Source organism: Cucumis sativus, chromosome 3 (assembly GCF_000004075.3).
Source record: "Cucumis sativus cultivar 9930 chromosome 3, Cucumber_9930_V3, whole genome shotgun sequence".
NCBI lineage: Eukaryota > Viridiplantae > Streptophyta > Magnoliopsida > Cucurbitales > Cucurbitaceae > Cucumis > Cucumis sativus.
This window is the reverse complement of record NC_026657.2, coordinates 26,563,229-26,582,620: the sequence shown is the minus strand read 5'-3', so window position 1 is coordinate 26,582,620 and position 19,392 is coordinate 26,563,229. Positions and strand designations below refer to the sequence as shown.

The following is a 19,392-nucleotide window of genomic DNA, read 5'->3' as shown; positions in this document are numbered from 1 at the left end:
AAGTCAATGTTGGCGATGTAAACTTCTCCTGATCCTTTTTTGGCATTTTGAACGTTGAAGCACTTCCCGTTAATTGTGGCCACTCATTGGACTTTTATTATATCTTTACCATTCATTCCTCCACTATAAAACCTTTCTCCTCCTATCTTTTTGATAGAACACAATAACTTCCCTTCCTTTCAATTCTCTCTCATTTTCACAACAACTTCCCTTCATCTCAATTCTCTGTCATTTTCCCTCTTTCTGTACAATTTTTTTTAGAATTTATTTCTCTATTATCTTTGAGTTCCCGAGCTTAGCAAGTATTTATCTTGAGTGTTGTTATTCAGTGGGTTCAAGTGTTATTTTAACTGACGAAAAAGATTGTTTTATCCTACGGACGATGGGGTTGTAACAACTGCTAGTACCTAGAGTAGAGCCGTGAAACGTCTTAAAGAAAGTGAGTTTCGTGACTCAGCCCAACAATTAATGAGTTTTTGTTTTTTAGGTTTTGTCATTCTAACGAAGCCTTCTAGCAAAGCGACATCAACAATTTAAGACGTCCATGTTTGCTACCATGGTCGGTCTATTCCAAGCTGACATGCTAACCTCGGATTTGAACTCACCATTTCGCTTCGTAGGAGCCCACTTCAAATGTTGGAAGCAGAAGATGTTGTTTTTCTTAACCCTGAAGAAGGTTGCCACTACCTGCACTACCGAAAAGCCAAAAGTTCCAAAGACCGATCCAACCGAGAAGCGACTTCAGGCTCACAACACATGGGTATAGTTAGACTTTTTTTTGTAATAATCTCATACAATGGACTTATTGATGAACTCTATAATTACTACAGTGCTATGTCTACGGTGAAGGAAGATTGGAATGGACTGCAAAAAATGTACGACACTGAAGAAGTTGGATTCAAGAAGTATGCGGTAAGTCGATACATGTGGTATCAGATGGTTGACGATAGATAAGTAGAAGTTCAATCACACGAACTACAGAAGATTATCCACAAAATAATTAGTGAAGGCATGCCTTTAGATGAGCAATTGCAGGTTGCTGTTACTATTGACAAGCTACCTTCATTGTAGAAGGACTTTAAAAATACCCTAATGCATAAGATGAAGGAGTTCTCTCTGAAGAGTCTAATCACCCGACTGAAAATTGAGGAGGAGGCCCACAAGCATGATCAAAAGGAGGAAGAGGTGAACGTGATCCTAAAAAAGAAGTCCATTGTCATTCTGAAACTAGACCTGAAGTCTAAGGGGAATAAGATAAAGGTTCAGAACCATGGGCCCAACAACTAGAAGAATCAATAATAACCTCAGTCCAGAAGTACGGTACCAATTGTGCGTTTCAATTGTAATCAACCTGGGCATCTAGTTAGGAACTGTAGGAACGAGAATCATCCTACTACGCAGGCAAACTTGGTAAAAGAAGACTTAGTAGCTATGATCAAAGAAATAAATGTGATAAGAAGGTCTAAAGGTTCAATTGTAATCAACATGGGCATCTAGCTAGGAACTGTAGTAACAGGAATCATCCTACTGCGCAGGCAAACCTCGTAAAAGAAAACTTAGTAGCTATGATCATAGAAATAAATGTGATCAGAAGGTCTAAAGGTTATTGGCTAGACCCTGGTGCTTCATGCCATGTCTTCCATGAACTTAGTTTATTTAAAAAAATATAACAAAACTAAAGACAATAATATTCTTCTTGGGGATCACCACGCAACCAAAGTAGCTGGCATAAAAAAAGTGGAGTTGAAGTTCACCTCTAGCAAGACACTCATTAAATTAAATGTTGATAAAAATGTATCTTCTAATTACATATGATCTTCCTTTAATACTCGACATGCTAAGCTTTGTCGTGCGAATAAAAGATTAATTAGAAACACGAGTAGGTTAAACAGGATTCCAAAGTTATATGTGCATGAATTTGAAAAATGTGCATGTTGTAGTCACGCTAAGATAACTAAAACTTCGCATAAATTTGTAACTAGGGTTGACTATGGTAAGCGATTGTTTACATCATATTCACATGATCATGTAGTTCTTTTTAAATGACGGGAATAGGGCTTCAAATCTTAACAATCGTGTTGATCATGCTAAATGATCGTGTTGATGAGGTAAACGATCACTTAGATTATATCCACCCGATTGTGTAGCTCTTTTTAAACAATAGAAAAAGGGCTTCAAATCTAAACAATTGTGTTGACCATACTAAACAATCGTGTTGACTAGGTAAGCTATGATTTAGATCATACCCACATGATCGCGTAGTTCATTTTAAACAATGGAAAAATGACTTCAAATCTTGTTGACCATGATAAGCAATCATGTTGACTAGGTAAACGATCATTTAGATCATATCAATAAGGAAAACTAGTGTAGGAATAAGTACTCTTTAACTGTCCCATAAAAAAACTATTATAGTGTAGCTACTCATTTTTGTTCGACCTTATTTAAAATTAATTCAACTGTCATATTAATTTTTATCTTAATTTTGTTAATTTTTAATTTTATGATTAGTTACATTGTTAAAAAATAAATATATTATTTAACTACTTTTAAAATTTTGAAAGTAGTTTGGTTAAAGTAACTAAATCAATTAATTAGACTAACTAAGGTAGGTGAAGAAATACTAAAAGCGGTAACTTTTTAAAATAGGTTTTAGTTGTCAAAAGCTACACGCGTGTAAGACAAAGTTGATGTTATTCTATTTTTTTTTTTAAATAGCTATTTGAATTTTTAGCCCTTTGAAGAAATGATTTTGGATATAAATAATCAACACCTTCTTCATCTACGGGGGATACACAACAAAAAGTCATACAAAAAACCTAGGGGTTTTTACACAACTTCTCTTAGCTAGGGGTGGATTTATAAAGGGACCTGGGACATGTGCCCCGACCTGCATCACATTATTGATTTTTGTATTTTAATATTAACTTTAAAGTGTCAGATTAACATATATATTAAATAATGCTTTATATTGACTAAATTATGGTTCTATTGTATTGGTTGTGCCCCATATTATAACCCTCAGGTTAAGAGTTTGATTTTTGTCAACTTCCACTCTCTCAAGGATATTCCATGAAAAATGTATTATTATTTTTTTTATTTTTGTTTTTTAATGTAATTTTTAAATTCACATATTAATTACATTACAAATTGCCAATCTTTCTTTATTGCTATAAATATAGTGAATGTTATTGGAGCATAAGTGAAACTTCAATATATTTTTTTAAATATTTTTTAGTGTCTTTATTATATAGTGTATGGTGTCTCCCTATATAAATTTTTTGGATTCGGCCACTGCTCTTAGCCTTCATCTTGTTAGAAAAAAACCAAAAGAACTACAACGTCCATTGGTTCTCTTCTAACAAACCTCTAAATCTCAATTTTCTCATAAAATATTCATTTATTGTTCTTGTTCTTATTTCTCCATTTTTCTTTCTCATATAATTATTTCTTTATTATCTTAATTATTTCTACATTTTCTTCCACATACTACTATTGCATGTGTTGTATAAAGTTAAAAATAAAGTTCACATATAAGTTGAAAATTAGTGCTATTCAATTTAAATCTCAATTTCATAACAAGATTAACAAAACAAAATTTCAGAAAAAATATATAGAAAAAATAACCTATTTTAAACAAATAAAAAATGAAGATGTGATAAGTACCAATTAAAGAAAACACATACAAGAGAAGGCTAAGTTAACAAATTAGAACAAAAAGAGATTGAGGTACCAATGGAAACTAAATAACTCAACTATCTAGAGAAATTTAAATTTAAAATCCTAATTTAATTTTATAAAAACAATTTGGATATATAAAATTCCTTTTAAAAAATCATTTATTTAAGGTGAGGTAGATATTAGTTACACAAAATGCAATATTATTTTAATTTAACTATTCACATGAAATTATACCATCATTCATATACACCATTTATTCGAACATATACACACATGTATGTTCAATTATTGAGGTTGAAGCCTTCAAATATGATTTTCTCCAATAATTATAGTAATAATATAATAATAATAAAAGGCAACCCTCTACACATGAAGATATATATTGTTCGATTTGGTATAACTTAGTTAGAATGAAATTATTTGAAATTTTGTGGAATATTTTTGTTCAACCCAATCGATTAATATTAACACCAACTTTCAATTATATAATTTAAATACAATCATACAAATAGATAAATAACACAAAATATATCCCAAAGTTCACTAAGTTAATGTAATATGTATAAGATAATTAGCAATATATAATGTTAAGTGAATGAAGGCTCTTACTAGAAAGTTTTGCATATGAGTTCAACCATGGTCATATATTATATTGTTATATATAAAATGAATATTTGAAGTATGTTGATTATGGGAGAAGAATTAATTTGAAAATGAGGAATAGGATGGGGATGAAGAATTTGTCTCATCTCCTTGATAATCGTAATTAATAGATGCTTTTTAACTATTTCATTAAATACCCTTAATCATATCATTATATATTGCAACCGATGATAAGGCTATAACTGTCCAATAATTGTAAAATAATTAATTGATTTTATTTATATTATAATATATGGCGTATTAAACTTTTAACTGTACATGTACGTGCGAGCGTGCATGCATGCACGTGGATGTCAGTCTAATTGTCAGATCATTAATTAACATAATCAAATATTTAATCAAATCAAAGTTTTGTTTATGGGAGAAGGAGAGAATAAGGATCTTAGTATTGGCATTGGCAGGAAAAGTTATGAGTCCAGATGGCACCACATTGGGAACTTTCTAGGCCTTTTATTTTATTTTTATATCTATCATTAAACTATTATTTCAACCTCCCTGTTTTTTTCTTTTTTCTTTTTTGTGTTTATTTATTATCTTCCTCATTAAAATAATATCGAATAAAACAAATATTATTATTATTTTTATACTAAATCAAATATAATCCTACATTATTTTATTCAGCAGTAGAATATAAATATGAGTTGAAAATTGTGGCCAGTTGATCAATTTTTTGAAATTTGAAATTTCAGTTTTATAATCAAACTCTTCAACCTTTTTCTTTTTAATTTATTATAAAATTTTAATGCTGTATATTACTATTATTGCTTTTCTTTTTCTTTTATGATTTAGAACATACATTTACAAATTATAAATAGGTATTGATTCATAACTTAATGCCTAAATTTAATGATATATTTCTTGCTAAATAAACCAATAAACTTATTAGATACTTATTGCTGGAATATATCCCATTTAAGAGGACCCCATGGAAGAGTGTAAGTTAGAGCTTAGTAGACCCCTAAAAGATAAGCTTAGTGGAGCTCAAACAAGTCCACATGTGAGAGCTTAAAGTACTTCAAACGATCCTAGAAGATAACTTATAAGGGGTTTATGAAAGAGTCGAAGAGAGAGAGAAAGAGAATTGTAGGAGAGAGCATATATAGAGAAGTCCTAGGAGATCAGTTTGAGAGAGCTTAGAGAGTCCAATAGGACAAATGAGATAATTAAGTTGATCAAAAGGAGCTTAGGAAAGAGCTCAAAATGAACTTAAATGAGCCTATGAGAGAGTTTAAGAGGAGCTTAAATGAGCCCAGTAGAGAGCTTAAGAGAAGCTTAGGATAGAGCTCAAGAGAGTCTTGAGAGAGCTGGAAAAAGAGCTCAATGAAACCTATGTGTTCAGTAGGTTTTGTGAGATAAGCTTAGAAAGAGCTTGCATGGCAAAGCATAGCCAATGGAGTTTTTAGGAGGAGTAGGACCCTCATGGGTAGAGGAGCTCATGGAAGAAGGACCCACGAGGAAAAGTTTGCATAGAAGAATCTTACCTCCTAAGAAAAGCTCACAGAATGAGGAGAGCCAGCCAACAAAGAACAATCTAGCCTTCTAAGAAGAGCTACCCATAATGGAGTGTCTATTCTCTTAAGATAAGCTATCCATAAGAGAGTACCTAGCCCATCTGAGAGGGGTTCAGAGGAGGAAGACCCTCCAATAAAAGTAAGGGACCTATATAGGAAAACCTCTAAATGATTGAGTGCAAAAATGTTTGAATTCTCAACAGACAAGAGCCATAAATAAAGCGTTAAGAGCGCTCATTGTGTCTATTAAAATGATAGTGCAACTGAGCATTAAGTAATTCAATCATTCCAAAATTTTAAAAGGAATAATTATGAGGTCAAATATTAATTTACGAATAATTATTCTATATAGACGGCGTAGATCACTAGATGAAAGCATGGGTATAACAAAGTGTATTGGGCCAACCACTCCAATTTTTAATAATTATTTTTTCTTGTAGACACTTACACAAGGTAAACAAGTTCATTTTTCTTTTCATGAAGTTTTAAAAGAAAAAAACAATTTCAATTTCCCAATGGGAAATTATGCTTTTTAGAAAAAGAGAAAAAAGAAAATTTGGCGTTAACAGAGACGTGGGAATGGGAATATAAGTTTGACGTCATGAGAAAGAGCATGAGAAAGGCCCATTAAATAAAGAATGGGCCAGAACAGTGAGCCCAATGGGTGGGCAATAATTGAGGTATGAGTCAGTTTCCACTAAGGGTCGGTAAGGGCCCACAGGAGTACTAAAAAGGCCCATAAGTAGTCTTAGCTACTACCTTTTTCTTGATAAAGAAGTTGTTTTTAGTTCAAAATAAAAGGGCAAAAAGGAGGTTTTTTTCTTTCATTTTTTCCTGACGCAAAAAAGGATTTTCTTTCGTGATATTTTTGGAATTTTAAATGATAAACAAATATCCATACATTAAATACACATACACTGTGTGTTGACGACCATGATTCAAATTTCCTCAATACATCATGCATGCCTCTTCATTAATTATAAATATACGTGAAAAAAGGCCTAGAATTATAGTTTAATTTTATAATAAGACGTTAGTATGTGAGGAACGATTTAAAGATAAGTTTTGAAATAAAGTTGTAAAGTTAAATTAAAATTTTGTAGAATGATAGTCGTTCACTCTTCCACGGAACAAGAAAAGAATGAAAATATGCTAATATACATGTAGTTAAGACAAAGTAAGAAAAGAGCTTCATTGCTCCATGACGTGACATCCTATCATCACTATAATATCCCATTGTTAGTGATGGAAAAAAATGTCAAAGTATTTATGAAATGGGTAGTTTTGGTATTTAGGGGAAAAGAAGAATAAAATTGAAAGGAAGAGTTTGGGGAGATTGAGCAATAGAGCACCATTGATTTGGAAATCTAATAGGGTTAATATTATATATGGGTGTGTGTGTGTGTGTGTGTTGGAAGTTGGAACTTTGGATGGGATCCAATAATTGTCCATAATTAAAGTAAAGGAAAAAAAAGGTAATTTAAAAAGGGAAGAAGTAAAAAAAAGTCAAAAAAAAGTCTGCATTTGTTAATTTGTTTTTGAGGGATTGTCCAGCTGTATTTTCCTCACAACGCTACCCTCCCTCTTCTTCCTCTTCTTCCTCTTCTTCTTCTTCTTCTTCTTCTTCTTCTTCTTCTTCTTCTTCCCCAATCATCACTCACTTCCCGACAAAATCCTCCGCCATACCTTTTCTCATTTCTTTCCTTCCTCCCTCTAAAAGCCTCTTACAACAGATTTTTCATTCTTGTTTTTGTTGATGGAGCCTTCTCTTGAACTTTCACAAACTCCTGAGCAGATTATACTACGCTGGGATTCTGCCGCAACGGAGGAGGTCAAAGATAAGATGATTTTTGACTCCGACAGGGAAGAGATCGACCGTTACTTGCAGGCTGTCGATGAAATCCAGAGGTCTATGTCCTCTGCTCCCATTTCTGACGATCACAACAAAGCTGATTCCACTATGCAGATCGCCATGGCTAGGCTTGAAGATGAGTTTCGTCACATTCTCTCCAGTCATACCACTCCGATCGAGGTTGACTCGCTTACTGATCCCAGTCCCTCTTCTCGTTCTATGTCCACTAGTGGTAGTGCTGTGTTCGAGGATGAAAACGACGACGAACCCGACTTACAGGAAGTTCAGCTTGATTTAACAGGTAGTCCAAGTTTTGGGTCCAGTGGTCGATCCAGCTACCGGGCCACTAGTAGTATTCGTGAAATTGATCTCATACCTTCCGATGCGGTTATTGATCTACGAAGTATTGCTGAGAGGATGATATCGGCGGGTTACCAGCGCGAGTGCATCCAAGTTTATGGCAGTGTGCGGAAGTCCACCTTCGATTCCAGCTTCCGGCGGCTCGGAATTGAAAAACTAAGCATTGGAGATATCCAGAGGCTGGATTGGAACGAGCTGGAGACGAAGATCAGAAGGTGGATTAGAGCAGCTAAGGTTTCTATTAGGACTTTGTTTTCCAGTGAGAAGAAACTTTGCGAGCAAATTTTTTATGGCATAAGGACCGCCATAGATGATGATTGTTTCATGGAGACTGTAAAAGGTCCTGTAACTCAGTTGTTCAATTTCGCAGAGGCGATCAGTATAAGCCGCAGATCGCCGGAGAAGCTGTTCAAGATTCTAGACCTCCACGATGCCTTGACGGAGTTGATACCTGACATTGATGTCATATTCGAATCAAAATCCGCGGAGTATATTCGGATTCAGGCCACGGAGATAGTGTCGCGGCTAGCGGAGGCCGTCAGAGGGACTTTATCGGAGTTTGAAAATGCAGTGCTACGGGAGCCGTCGCTGCATCCAGTTCCCGGCGGGACGCTTCATCCGTTGACAAGGTACGTAATGAACTATGTGAGTCTGATTTCGGACTACAAAGTGACCTTAGACGAGCTCATCGTGTCAAAACCATCGACGGGCTCGAGGTACTCGGCCGACCCCTCGATTCCAGATATGGACTTCGGTGAGCTAGAGGGAAAAACGCCATTAGCGCTCCATCTTATATGGAGTATCGTGATTCTACAATTCAATTTGGAGGGGAAGTCCCGGCACTACAGAGACCCTTCTCTAGCTCATCTCTTCATCATGAACAACGTTCATTACATCGTTCAAAAGATAAAAGGATCCCCGGAGTTGCGAGAAATGATCGGAGATGTTTATCTGAAAAGACTTACCGGGAAGTATCGACAGGCGGCGACAAACTACGAGAGAACAACGTGGGTGAATGTGCTGTATTGCCTACGAAACGAAGGGTTGAATGTGGGGGGGAGCTTATCTTCCGGCCCTGCAAAGAGCCTAATTAGAGATAGATTCAAGACTTTCAACGCCATGTTCGAGGAGGTTCACAGGACACAATCATCATGGTTGATACCAGATTCTCAGCTGAGGGAGGAGCTACGCATATCCATAATTGAGAAGTTGATCCCAGCCTACAGGTCGTTTCTTGGCCTCCATGGCCACCACATAGAGAGTGGAAGACACCCCGAAAATTACATCAAATACTCGGTTGAGGAACTCGAAAATGCCATCTTGGATTTCTTTGAGGGTTGCTCTGTAACCCATAACTTGAGAAGGAGATCTCACTGATACATAACAGCTCATGCTACTCCATTTTCAAGTTACTCAAATTCTTTCAATTTTTGGTGGAGTTTTTGGGATGATATGGTGGTTGCCTTCTTTGTCGTCAATCCACTTTGGAGTTTCATTGTTCATCATTCTAATTTTGGGAGTGAGCCGGTTCTGCAATTGATCTGCTACTTTATATTTCCAATGGAGCCATATCCTCAGCCTGAATTCTCCTGCCTTGTAAGCATGTTACTTGTTTTTCTTACCACATTTTTTTTTCTAAATTTCTGTTCATATTGGAATTGTTCTTTGTGTGCTTTTCATTTCTTATTATTTATTTCACATCTAAATTATCTGGCTGTCTCCTTCCAAGCAAAGCATTCAAGTCGTGCACCATGATGTATTTTTTTTTTTCTGTACCATGCTGTATTTCTGTTCTAATCTTGGAGACACAGTCACTGATAATCCTTGACAGTCTAGAATTTTTCCTCTTCCCGAACATATTTAGTTGTCTATCTCTTTTTGTTCTGTATTCAATCGACGAAGATTTTGGAAGGCTTTACGGTTGGCAAAGTAAGAGCATGAAGTAATGTCTAATTTGAACCCAACACAACTCATCTTGAGATATTCACTATTCGAGTCAAGTTTCATATCGAATCTGAAAAGTTTGAGAATCTTTTATCAAATAGTTTCTTGTTAGACGCTAGTTGGCTATAACTTCTGGCAGTATTCGAAATCCTATGATGTGGTTTCAGATTATACTACAATGCTGTTAGATTATTAAGCTGTTTTTTCTGTTCTTTATCAGGGGCTTAAGTGGTTTGGTTAAACTCAATTAGTTCATTTAGTTCTTAGTTCTGATTCTGATTTAGTTTTATTTATGAACGAAGTTCTGATTGAGACACCTAGTTTATAGAACAGAGCTAGACATGACATATAAATAGCGAACGATATGTTAAGCCAGAAGAAAGGATAACGTTAAAATTTGAATACAGAGCAATTCTTTTCCTTGGAAATTGAGAGTGGAATTGTCTCTCTCAGTCACTCACCGGCCTGGATTCTGATAGTTCCTTTGGACCATTTTCTTGAGTATCTTTCAAGACATGGGCACTCCAACCTAGCACCTTTAGAAACTTAGGTGATACTTTGACAAGTTAAACTTGTGTTCAAGATGCCGTCTAATGAGGATATCTTTAATTGTATATTTGGTACCTTTACGTTTCTATAATGAACACATGTTGCACATAATTTATTTATAACCTGTTCTACTTCTAATAGAATTGATGATCATATTAGTGGAGATGTAGATCAATAGCTGTTTGTTTCTTTCACAAATTGCAAAAACCAGCCATGAAAGTATGATGGTAGTTGCAATTATACTCTCAAACTTTCAAGACCCTCAAATTTCTACCAGGGTTAAAGTTGGACCCTCGAACTCAAAAATAGTTGTAAAAATTGGACTGTAAATGATGAAAATTGAAACTTCATTACTTGTACAACGGACACAATTTCTTATGAAGTTCAAGAGTCCAATTTTAAGACTTATATGAGTTGAAGGGCTCAATTATTACAATTCAAAGTTTGAGGGTATAATTGTAATTACAATTCTATTTTAGGGTACTTTTTTGCATTTTTTAACGCTTAACCGATGCATGGCCTTGGTCATATCAGCAGGGGCATTTTTTATTATGAAATTGAACTGTAGAAATGTTCTGTGCATTGTCGAGTACGGTACAAATGGTCTTTATTCTTGCTTTTTAGTTGCATTTGTACATTTGCTTTTTCACCTGCCCAGAAATCTTAAATCTGCTCCTTTCATTGTGCACCTTCAAACGTAGGCATCATGGATTCAGTTTACACATTCCCAGGCTGTTCTAATAGATTCCTCCTATTCCTAGTCTTAGTGTTGTTTGCACTAAAAAGGAAAAATAATAATTTGTTAATATACTGTAATAGATGAGATATATGTACTTGTAAATTATTGTGATTGTACAGTCATCTACGATTGTTCAGCCTTTTTTCCCCCTCCTGGCAGTTGAATAAATGAGTGAGTTGCGCACCTGCAACCTTGAGACTTTATTTATTTATTTTTCTTTTTACACAATATAGTTGTTCATTGATGTCTCCTACCATTTCTAGAGTAAGCTCATCACACAGCAGACTTTTCTATTTGAGAAATTATTTTAGGAAATCACTTGACTGTCTACATTTTAGAAGCATGAGAGAGAAATAGTAAAAGTATCAGTGGTTATTAATTATTAGGAAGCATACAAACAAATTGTAGAATTCCATTCTTACGAAACAATCCTCTTATAGTAGTCATGTTAGAATAATTTCTCATTTTGGTCTTCATCTTTTGCTCTCTTTAACTATTGTTTTAAAGAAGTATTGAAGATAATAATGGAACTAATATCCAAAAAAAGAAGAGAAGTGATCTGTTTGGTTGTAATTGATGGATGGATTATAGGCCTATCTCACGTAAAGAACAGTTAATTCTTGGATTTGATTGGTTATGATCCATCATTTTTTCTACTTTGGTGACTCAGTGGCCACGTAGTATTTTGCTTTAAGCGTTCCAAAAGGCTCCTGGGAAACGACAGGTTATTGGATGGTAATGGTAATGCTATTGAGTTGGAAAAAAAAGCTCTCTAATTGTGGAATAATGAATAATGATATACTTTTTTCAAAAGGAAATAAAGGTTGCTAATTTTCTTTAGTTGTATACAGGATGGACTCAGAAATCACCACAGGGGACCATAATTTTACCTTCTAACACTTTATATAGGTAATCTCTCCATCCTAAAAATTTAAGATCAAAGTTAAGCCCTATGAAAATTTTACCTTTTTTCTCTTAAACATTTTTTTGGAAATAACCCTTTTACCCGTTGAGTGTTGAATATATGATAATTGATTTCTCAAGGGACTTTTCATTCATTGTAATAGAAAATTTAATACAAAAAGAAAGAAGGAAAAAAAAAACTTGGAAATGATGGGACTCTCAAGATTTGATTTCTTGGAGAAGTAACAGATTATTTCCCATGAATCATGTATCTTCAAGGAGCTCCTCCATCCATACCTTAATTCTTCTTTCAAGCGCTAATAAATCCATTTCTTCTTTTCTAGCCTACATACATTAGCAGGCAGGGTTTAAGAATTGCTTTGAATGTAAGGTTGTTCAAAATTATGTTAAAAGTTAGTTGTTTCATTATTTGGAATGACTTAATAAAATATTTGGTTTAGTAAAGTTGTAGTAGTAGGGGAAGAAAGGTTGTTGTAAACAAGTATGAAAGTCGGGGTTAAGTTTGTTTCATTGTGTTGTAGTGTTCGATAGTTACTTACAATTAGAATCTGAAGGAGTGAGACAGGAGTGATATGTGGAGGTATTTGGTACAACCGGGGCTCCTGAAATTAAGAAGTTAACTGAGACTAGAAACAAGAAAAGGAGGGGGGAAATTGTAATGAAATTAAGGTGGGAGAGAAACGAGATTACGAGTTTCCCAATTAGAACAATATTCTTGGAAAAAATAATCAAAAAACGACCCATGGGGTTATCAGAATACTGATTGCCAACAACAATTCTTTCGAAAGCAGTCTCAAGAATGATATTCCCTATTTTAAAAAAAAGATCAATATAAGAGAGAAAGAAAGAAAGAAAGAAAGAAAGAAGAATGTAATAGTAATACCATAATTATCGAAGGAACGCAGATAGCCAAGGATAGATCGGCCATCAAGAAGCAGTACAAGTACTTTGCCTGTGTATGTGAAATGGCAATAGAATTAAGAAAAGTAGTGGAAAGGAAAGCAAGAAATTTGAAAGAGAGGATGTTCATGTAATTACGGTCAAGATATTCGCGAATATAGAAAAGGCCAAGGTCTCTAATTAACCCAACAGTTTGTGGAATACGTATTTGGTTTTGGAAATTCATTGTCAGTCTCTCAATTCGATCACATGGAATGATATTTCCTCGAACTCTCACTCTAATTAACCTTATAAATAACTCTCTCCCATCCATTCACAGCGTAACCCATAATCCCTTTTCCAATAAATTATTCCCCTCAAATTATTTTATTTTTGATTAAAATTTTGTATTTGAATGATAACCAGTACAAAAGTTGATCAATACAGTCTTCCAATTTATTCTTTACAAAATTGTAGACTTAACAAAATTGTAGATTTTTAGTTATGATTTGTCAATTAAAATTACTACCTCATTTAGTTTGGATTTTTTAGTTTATTTTAAAACCATAAAAGTAGGCACTTTCCTGTTAGTCAATTCATATCTTAACATAAGTCCGATTGGAGTAACACTTGAAACAACAATCCATAAAAAAAGAACTCGATATGGAGATCGATAGTGATGGAACACGAGAAATGCGCAATGGAAATAACAGGATCAATTTTACCCTAATTGTAATTAAACAATTTAGTAATTAACATGCAACAACTTTAATTAAATGAATTTAGGGTTAATATAAAACGTAACTTTGAAGCTTTTCAATTCTCATAATGTTCTTATAAACTCAAATTGAGAACCACTACTAGTGTTGATTGGATGAGTGAAAGAAATTGAAGGAGAGAGATATGGAAATTGAACTTGAGAGAACCAACTTTTTCGTATTAGAGATGTGAAAAAAATTGAATAATTTCAAAAAAGTTATAAAATATTATTGGAAAATGATTTTTCAAAACCTTTTATAAAATACTAACATGCAAAATGCATGTAAAGACGTCACCTTAGATTAACAACTCTCATTCCACTTAGCCTTAGTGGGCTTAGTGTTTACATCACATGTAAACTTGTCCTACTAAATGCTCGATTCTCCCGCTAACTCTAGTCAAAGGGCAACATGATTATTTGACCTTTCAAGTTAAAATTAAACTTTGACTTTTTGCCATTTTGTTTATCTTGACTAATTCTAATCTCTCGAGTATGAACCCGCATTCATTTTTACGAAATTCAAATTGCATTTGAATATAAAGGCTGTCAAAGTTTGACTTTTCAAATTGAAAAATCAACATTTTGACTTCTTACAACTTTGACAATTTTCATCAATTTCGAGCTTCTAAATATGAATCCACCTTCATATTTTTTTATAGTTAAATCATATTTAAACATAAAGCTCTATCTCAAACTTAGAACCAACGTTTATATCACATATATTTGTCGGTTTCTTTCTCTTTATCTAATTCGAACAATTCGATTTATTCCAATATATTGTTTTAAGTTAATTTCATATGAGCTAGCAGAGAAAGCTAATGGATCTATAGATCATGGGCTCCAAAGATCCAAGATTAACTGGCTAAATCCCTTTAGACCAAGCTAATCAACATTCGTTAACTAACGGATCATTACAATAAAATTTCGTAGTTGCACTCCCCTTACTATAGATGTATTTGTGTCCATCTAATTTAACCATGATTAGTAATCATTCATAGGTTGTTCATAATCTCGACTGGGTCAAAATATCGTTTTACCTTCAAGACAACATTTTTCTCCTTAAGTCTCACCGATCCACTAGTGAACAATTGATTTAATGTCCAACCTATCAACCAAATCTCTCTCGGGTCAATGAGAGGGTGGTGCTCCATGTTCAAGACTTGGATTTAGTCCTTAAGGAAACAACCTATCTACTAAACCTAAAACATGTAGGAGTGAATTTCATCTTGTATCTTATATCCCTAGCCATCCATCCGGTTTTACCCATGAAATGGAAGGTTTATGGAGCCAGTGTTGTTGAGCTGTCCTCATCTATGTAGATCTAAGGATAATTCCATTTGAATAGAAATTCATAGTTAGCTCATGATTAAGATTAAGTTACATAGGTCCACAATAATCGAAATAGTAAGTTTTAAATAGTCAACAGTATTATAACTAAAAGTGACTATTTCATAGTTCTAGTCTTATTCAAACTCTTTACATAGAATGCCTCAACTTTGATGTCTCTACATGAATGATTTAGGATCACATTGTTTGTACTAATACAAAGCGAGCCGCAACCATAGTGTCCACTGAATAAGGCGCACAACCTTATTCATATATAGATCGTTTGGGTTATATACTCAAACTATAGTATTTCATTTTCTACATAAAGTTCAAGTCTTCATTAGATAACCTCGGGATCTTAGTTTTACTTGATTCAGAACTATAGTATTTCATTTTCACTAATAAGTTTTCAATAACCATTTTATCGAATAGAATATAATTTAAACTACAAACTACGAGTTTTAGGACAAAAAATGCAACAGATGGACCAACTCACAAAAAAAAAAAAAAAAAAGAGAAAGATGTAAATTTTTTTCAACGGGACTACTTAGATCTTTTTTCGATAATATCTTCATTTCATGGAATGCCACACATTAATTGTCAACGACATACATCTATGGCCTTCCTCAGTAGTTATATTGACACGCTTGGATAATGCACAATGCATTCACAACAAGTGTGACAGAGTTACTACTGTTTGCAAGTTCAACCTCTTTTGAGATTATTAGAGCCAAAAGTTTCAGAGCTAATCGAAGGTAGTCCTTATGCCAATAAAAAAAAGTAGAAAATTGGAATAGGAGACAAAGTGGAACAAACGAAAAGAAGAAATTTGCACTTTGGTTCACAGAAGTAGGGTCTGAAGAATACTGAAATCTTGGGAGAAAATCTTTCTCACTTTTCTTATTGATAAAAAATCGATACAATAATGGTAATACAGATGGAAGAGAACCATTGGTTGTGGTAAAATTCATTTTAACCAATAAAAACTTTTGGAATTATTCTCTAACATGCCCCCTCAAACGAGAAGGTAAAGTGATCACTCCGCGTTTGGAACGAAGATATTGAAATTGAGAATGCGTGAGGGTTTTTGTGAGGTAGTAAGCTAATTGGTCAGAAGAGGGTACATAGTGAACTGTAAGATTAGCTTGGAGAACTTGATCATGAACAAAATCAATGTGTTTGGTACGAGCATGAAAAACATGATTAACTGCAAGTGTGCTAGTGCTGAGATTACCACACCATAAAATGGTTTTTTGTTTTGAGAAAACGCCAATTTCTTCAAGAAGTTGAGTGAGCCATATAAGCTCAAATATAGCATGAAAAAGGGCCCTATATACTGGATCGAGCAACTACTGTTTGCTTCTTGAAAGACCATGAAACCAGATTGCGGCTGATAAATACATAATAAGCAATAATTGACATTTCGATCATCAATATTCGATGCCCAATCAACATTAGAGTAGACACATATAGAGATAAGTCAACTCCCTGTTCTAATAGAAGCCCAACGAACTTTATGCCATTAATCTAATGGAGTACTCGTTTGATTGCTTGCCATTGTAGCTAACTAGTTGGTTTCCGTAGGAACTGACTAAGATGGTTTACAATGTAGGCTATATCAAGACGAGTGGTTGTTAAATATTGCAGTGCTCCTATTATACTTTGGTAAGTAAAAGGATCCGAGAGGGGGATTCCATTGGAGATAATGGATAGGTGTTTTCCAAGAACACTAGGAGTCGAAATTGGTTTAAGATTAGTGAGTTGTAGTGTGAGGCTCTAATCACATTCTACACAACACGACCATATTTCATGCGACAAGATTGGCCTATGTGACGAAGTGACTACACAGCGAACTATTATGCATCTTAAGCTTCCCTCACCGGAAAGTAGTGATGTCATCCTTATGTAAGCAAGTTGGCGATTGATTTGACCTTGCCATCCAATCCAAATTCTGGATAAGGAAGTAGCAGGGACATGTGACATTCTAACATTGGATCCATTCTCACCACTGACATAAGTATACCTTTGGAGGTTAATATCTGAAAATCCATAACTCAAATAAGCAAACTTCCTTCTACAAGGGTGTTTAAAATTTTCTTTACCTTCAAATTTCAGCTAAAAACTCTAAGAAATGCGTTATGTAGCCCTTTGGAACTCAAGACTGCTTAGATTCTCTTATGATATGACCTTTCCTCCTTTCTTCAATTCTTACCTTCCTCGCCTCAAAATTGACCAACAATGCCAATATATAAACTATATCCAATATAGAAACTTTTTGAGAATAATTTGAGCCAACATGCATAGGTGGAATGAGAGAAATCCTCTTTTGAAGTGAACTATTTATAGTAAGTCTTGCATGAGAATTCCTTGATACCTCTAGCTTGCCGCAATTTTAACTCTTGCATTCAAAGGACACTTAGAATCCACCTAATCGAATTGCTTAGGTCAGCCATAAGCCTTACTTCCTCGCCTAAACCTTAATCAAAACGGCTAAGAATTCAACTCAACGCCTTGCTAACCTCTTTTGACATAGCCACGAGCATTCCTTGTGTACAATCTTCTCGCCCAGTCTCATGGTCGTCTAGCCAAAACGCCTAATCCTTAACCGCCAAAATAACCTCTCAAGACAAGTCTTCCTCGCCTAGTTGCATGTTGGTCGTCAATGACACTCATTTAAAGGTTTGCATGCCTAGGGCCACACACACAAATCTTGTCACCTAGGATCATCCTTGGAGGTTATTTGCTTAACTTTGGTTGCCTACCTAAGCCTATCTTACCTAGCCCATGATCATCTCGCCTAACACACTTAGAGGTTATTTGGCTTCTCAACAACTCTCAACCACTTCCAATAACTATTTTCCAAACTTTCCTGTTTTTCAACTTTTAAAACCAAACTCAACTTAATAACCTTAACTTAATTTTTCTTTTTTTCAATAATTATATCATACCCTCAAAGACCTTCTTTGAGTAAATTTCCAATCTTAACTCATTCAAGTACTAACCTTTCTAGTTCTTTAAATGACTCAAGTTTTCTAGGGTTCGAGGTTTACACTCCACCTCCAAATTCCTTTATATTATCTCAAGGAGTCGTATTCCTTCACCCACTTCACTTTTAAGGTTTCCCTTTGAGTGTTTGAGTGTACAACCTATGTTCATAGCTTTGACCCTAACCAAACAAAATTTACCCTTCATGCTCAAATGCGGGTGTTTGTTGGGTATCCTTTTCATCAACAGGGCTATAAATGTTTTCATCATCCTTCCCATAAATACTTGTCACTATGGATGTCACCTTTCATGAGGATCAATCTTTCTTTTTCGTTAGCCATCTTTAGAGGGAGAATGTGAGTGAAGAGTCTAACTATTTCTTAGAGTCTACCGATTCTATCCTTGTTATTTTATCGATCCTCATCCCATAGTCTTACCTACAAACCAAATTACCTGAAAAACCTACTATAGACGAAATCTATAAAAGGAAATTGGGTCCCCTACTGATCAATCGACTTCAGTCCAAGACTCTGAACCACCTTGAGAGCAAGATATGACTAATCCTTGGCTCATGTGTTGACTATATATGACGAAGACAAAGTATTAGGCAAACTCTACTAGTAAGTCAGATAGGTATTACAATAATGATAAAGTTTTATAAGTATTTCTAAATATATATTTACTGTTTTTGCTGAGATTTCTTAATACTTTATTTACAAGCATATTTTAATTAAAATAACCACTCATTAGGCTTCTAACTCATACTTTCAAATGTTTTCCACTTTTCAGGTAGGAATTATGATTCTCGACTCTGACCTAGAGTTGTCAATTTTCTCGACTCTTTTGTTCTTTGTACATCTTCATCATACATTTTGTCAGACATGTTGTGAGAATGGGTCGTGATGTATATTTTGTTGTTTGGGTTGAAGTTTTATGTTTTGTAAGTATTACACGGTTGTTCAAAGTTTGTTTATATTAAAAGATTGCATGTTTATTCAGTTTCTTTAACGTTATAAGTTAGTAAATTAGCAAGTTGTCAATAAGTGTTGTAGAAGTAGAATGGTACTTTCTCGCTTTCCTAGGTCGAAAGAAAAGGGTTTTGGAGGGAGTGTGACAAAATTAATATATTTCAATTTAAATATTTTTATAAATAAATATTAGTTTAATTTTGAATTAGAATATATTTTTTAAAAAATAAAAACTATAAATGGAACAAAAC

At 34.3% G+C, this 19,392-nt stretch overlaps 2 protein-coding genes and 1 long non-coding RNA gene across 5 annotated transcripts; 2 read left to right on the top strand and 1 right to left on the bottom strand.

Annotated features, from left to right (window-relative positions):
• The first annotated feature begins 171 nt into the window (after nt 1–171).
• Nucleotides 172–1,719, top strand: LOC116402608. The gene is made up of 2 exons (XR_004215053.1): nt 172–760; nt 831–1,719. It is a non-coding gene; the product is annotated as an uncharacterized LOC116402608 (long non-coding RNA).
• A 5,645-nt stretch (nt 1,720–7,364) lies between these two features.
• On the top strand, nt 7,365–9,996 carry LOC101204229 (exocyst complex component EXO70A1). Its single transcript, XM_004144384.3, has one exon. It carries the CDS (start codon nt 7,612–7,614, stop codon nt 9,442–9,444), a length of 1,833 nt encoding a protein of 610 aa, XP_004144432.1. The 5' UTR covers nt 7,365–7,611; the 3' UTR covers nt 9,445–9,996.
• Nucleotides 9,997–10,751: 755 nt separating this feature from the next.
• Nucleotides 10,752–13,504, bottom strand: LOC116402709. Of its 3 annotated transcripts, XM_031882611.1 has the most exons (4): nt 13,262–13,504; nt 13,107–13,175; nt 12,763–12,825; nt 10,752–12,547 (listed from the first exon to the last, which is right to left on the bottom strand). In XM_031882611.1, exons 1-4 carry the CDS (start codon nt 13,434–13,436, stop codon nt 12,543–12,545), a joined length of 312 nt encoding a protein of 103 aa, XP_031738471.1. In that variant the 5' UTR covers nt 13,437–13,504; the 3' UTR covers nt 10,752–12,542. The 3 variants fall into 3 exon arrangements, with proteins under 3 accessions (XP_031738471.1, XP_031738469.1, XP_031738470.1); XM_031882609.1 differs by having other exon boundaries at nt 13,107–13,500; XM_031882610.1 differs by lacking the exon at nt 10,752–12,547 and having other exon boundaries at nt 12,578–12,825.
• Between the last annotated feature and the right edge of the window lie 5,888 nt (nt 13,505–19,392).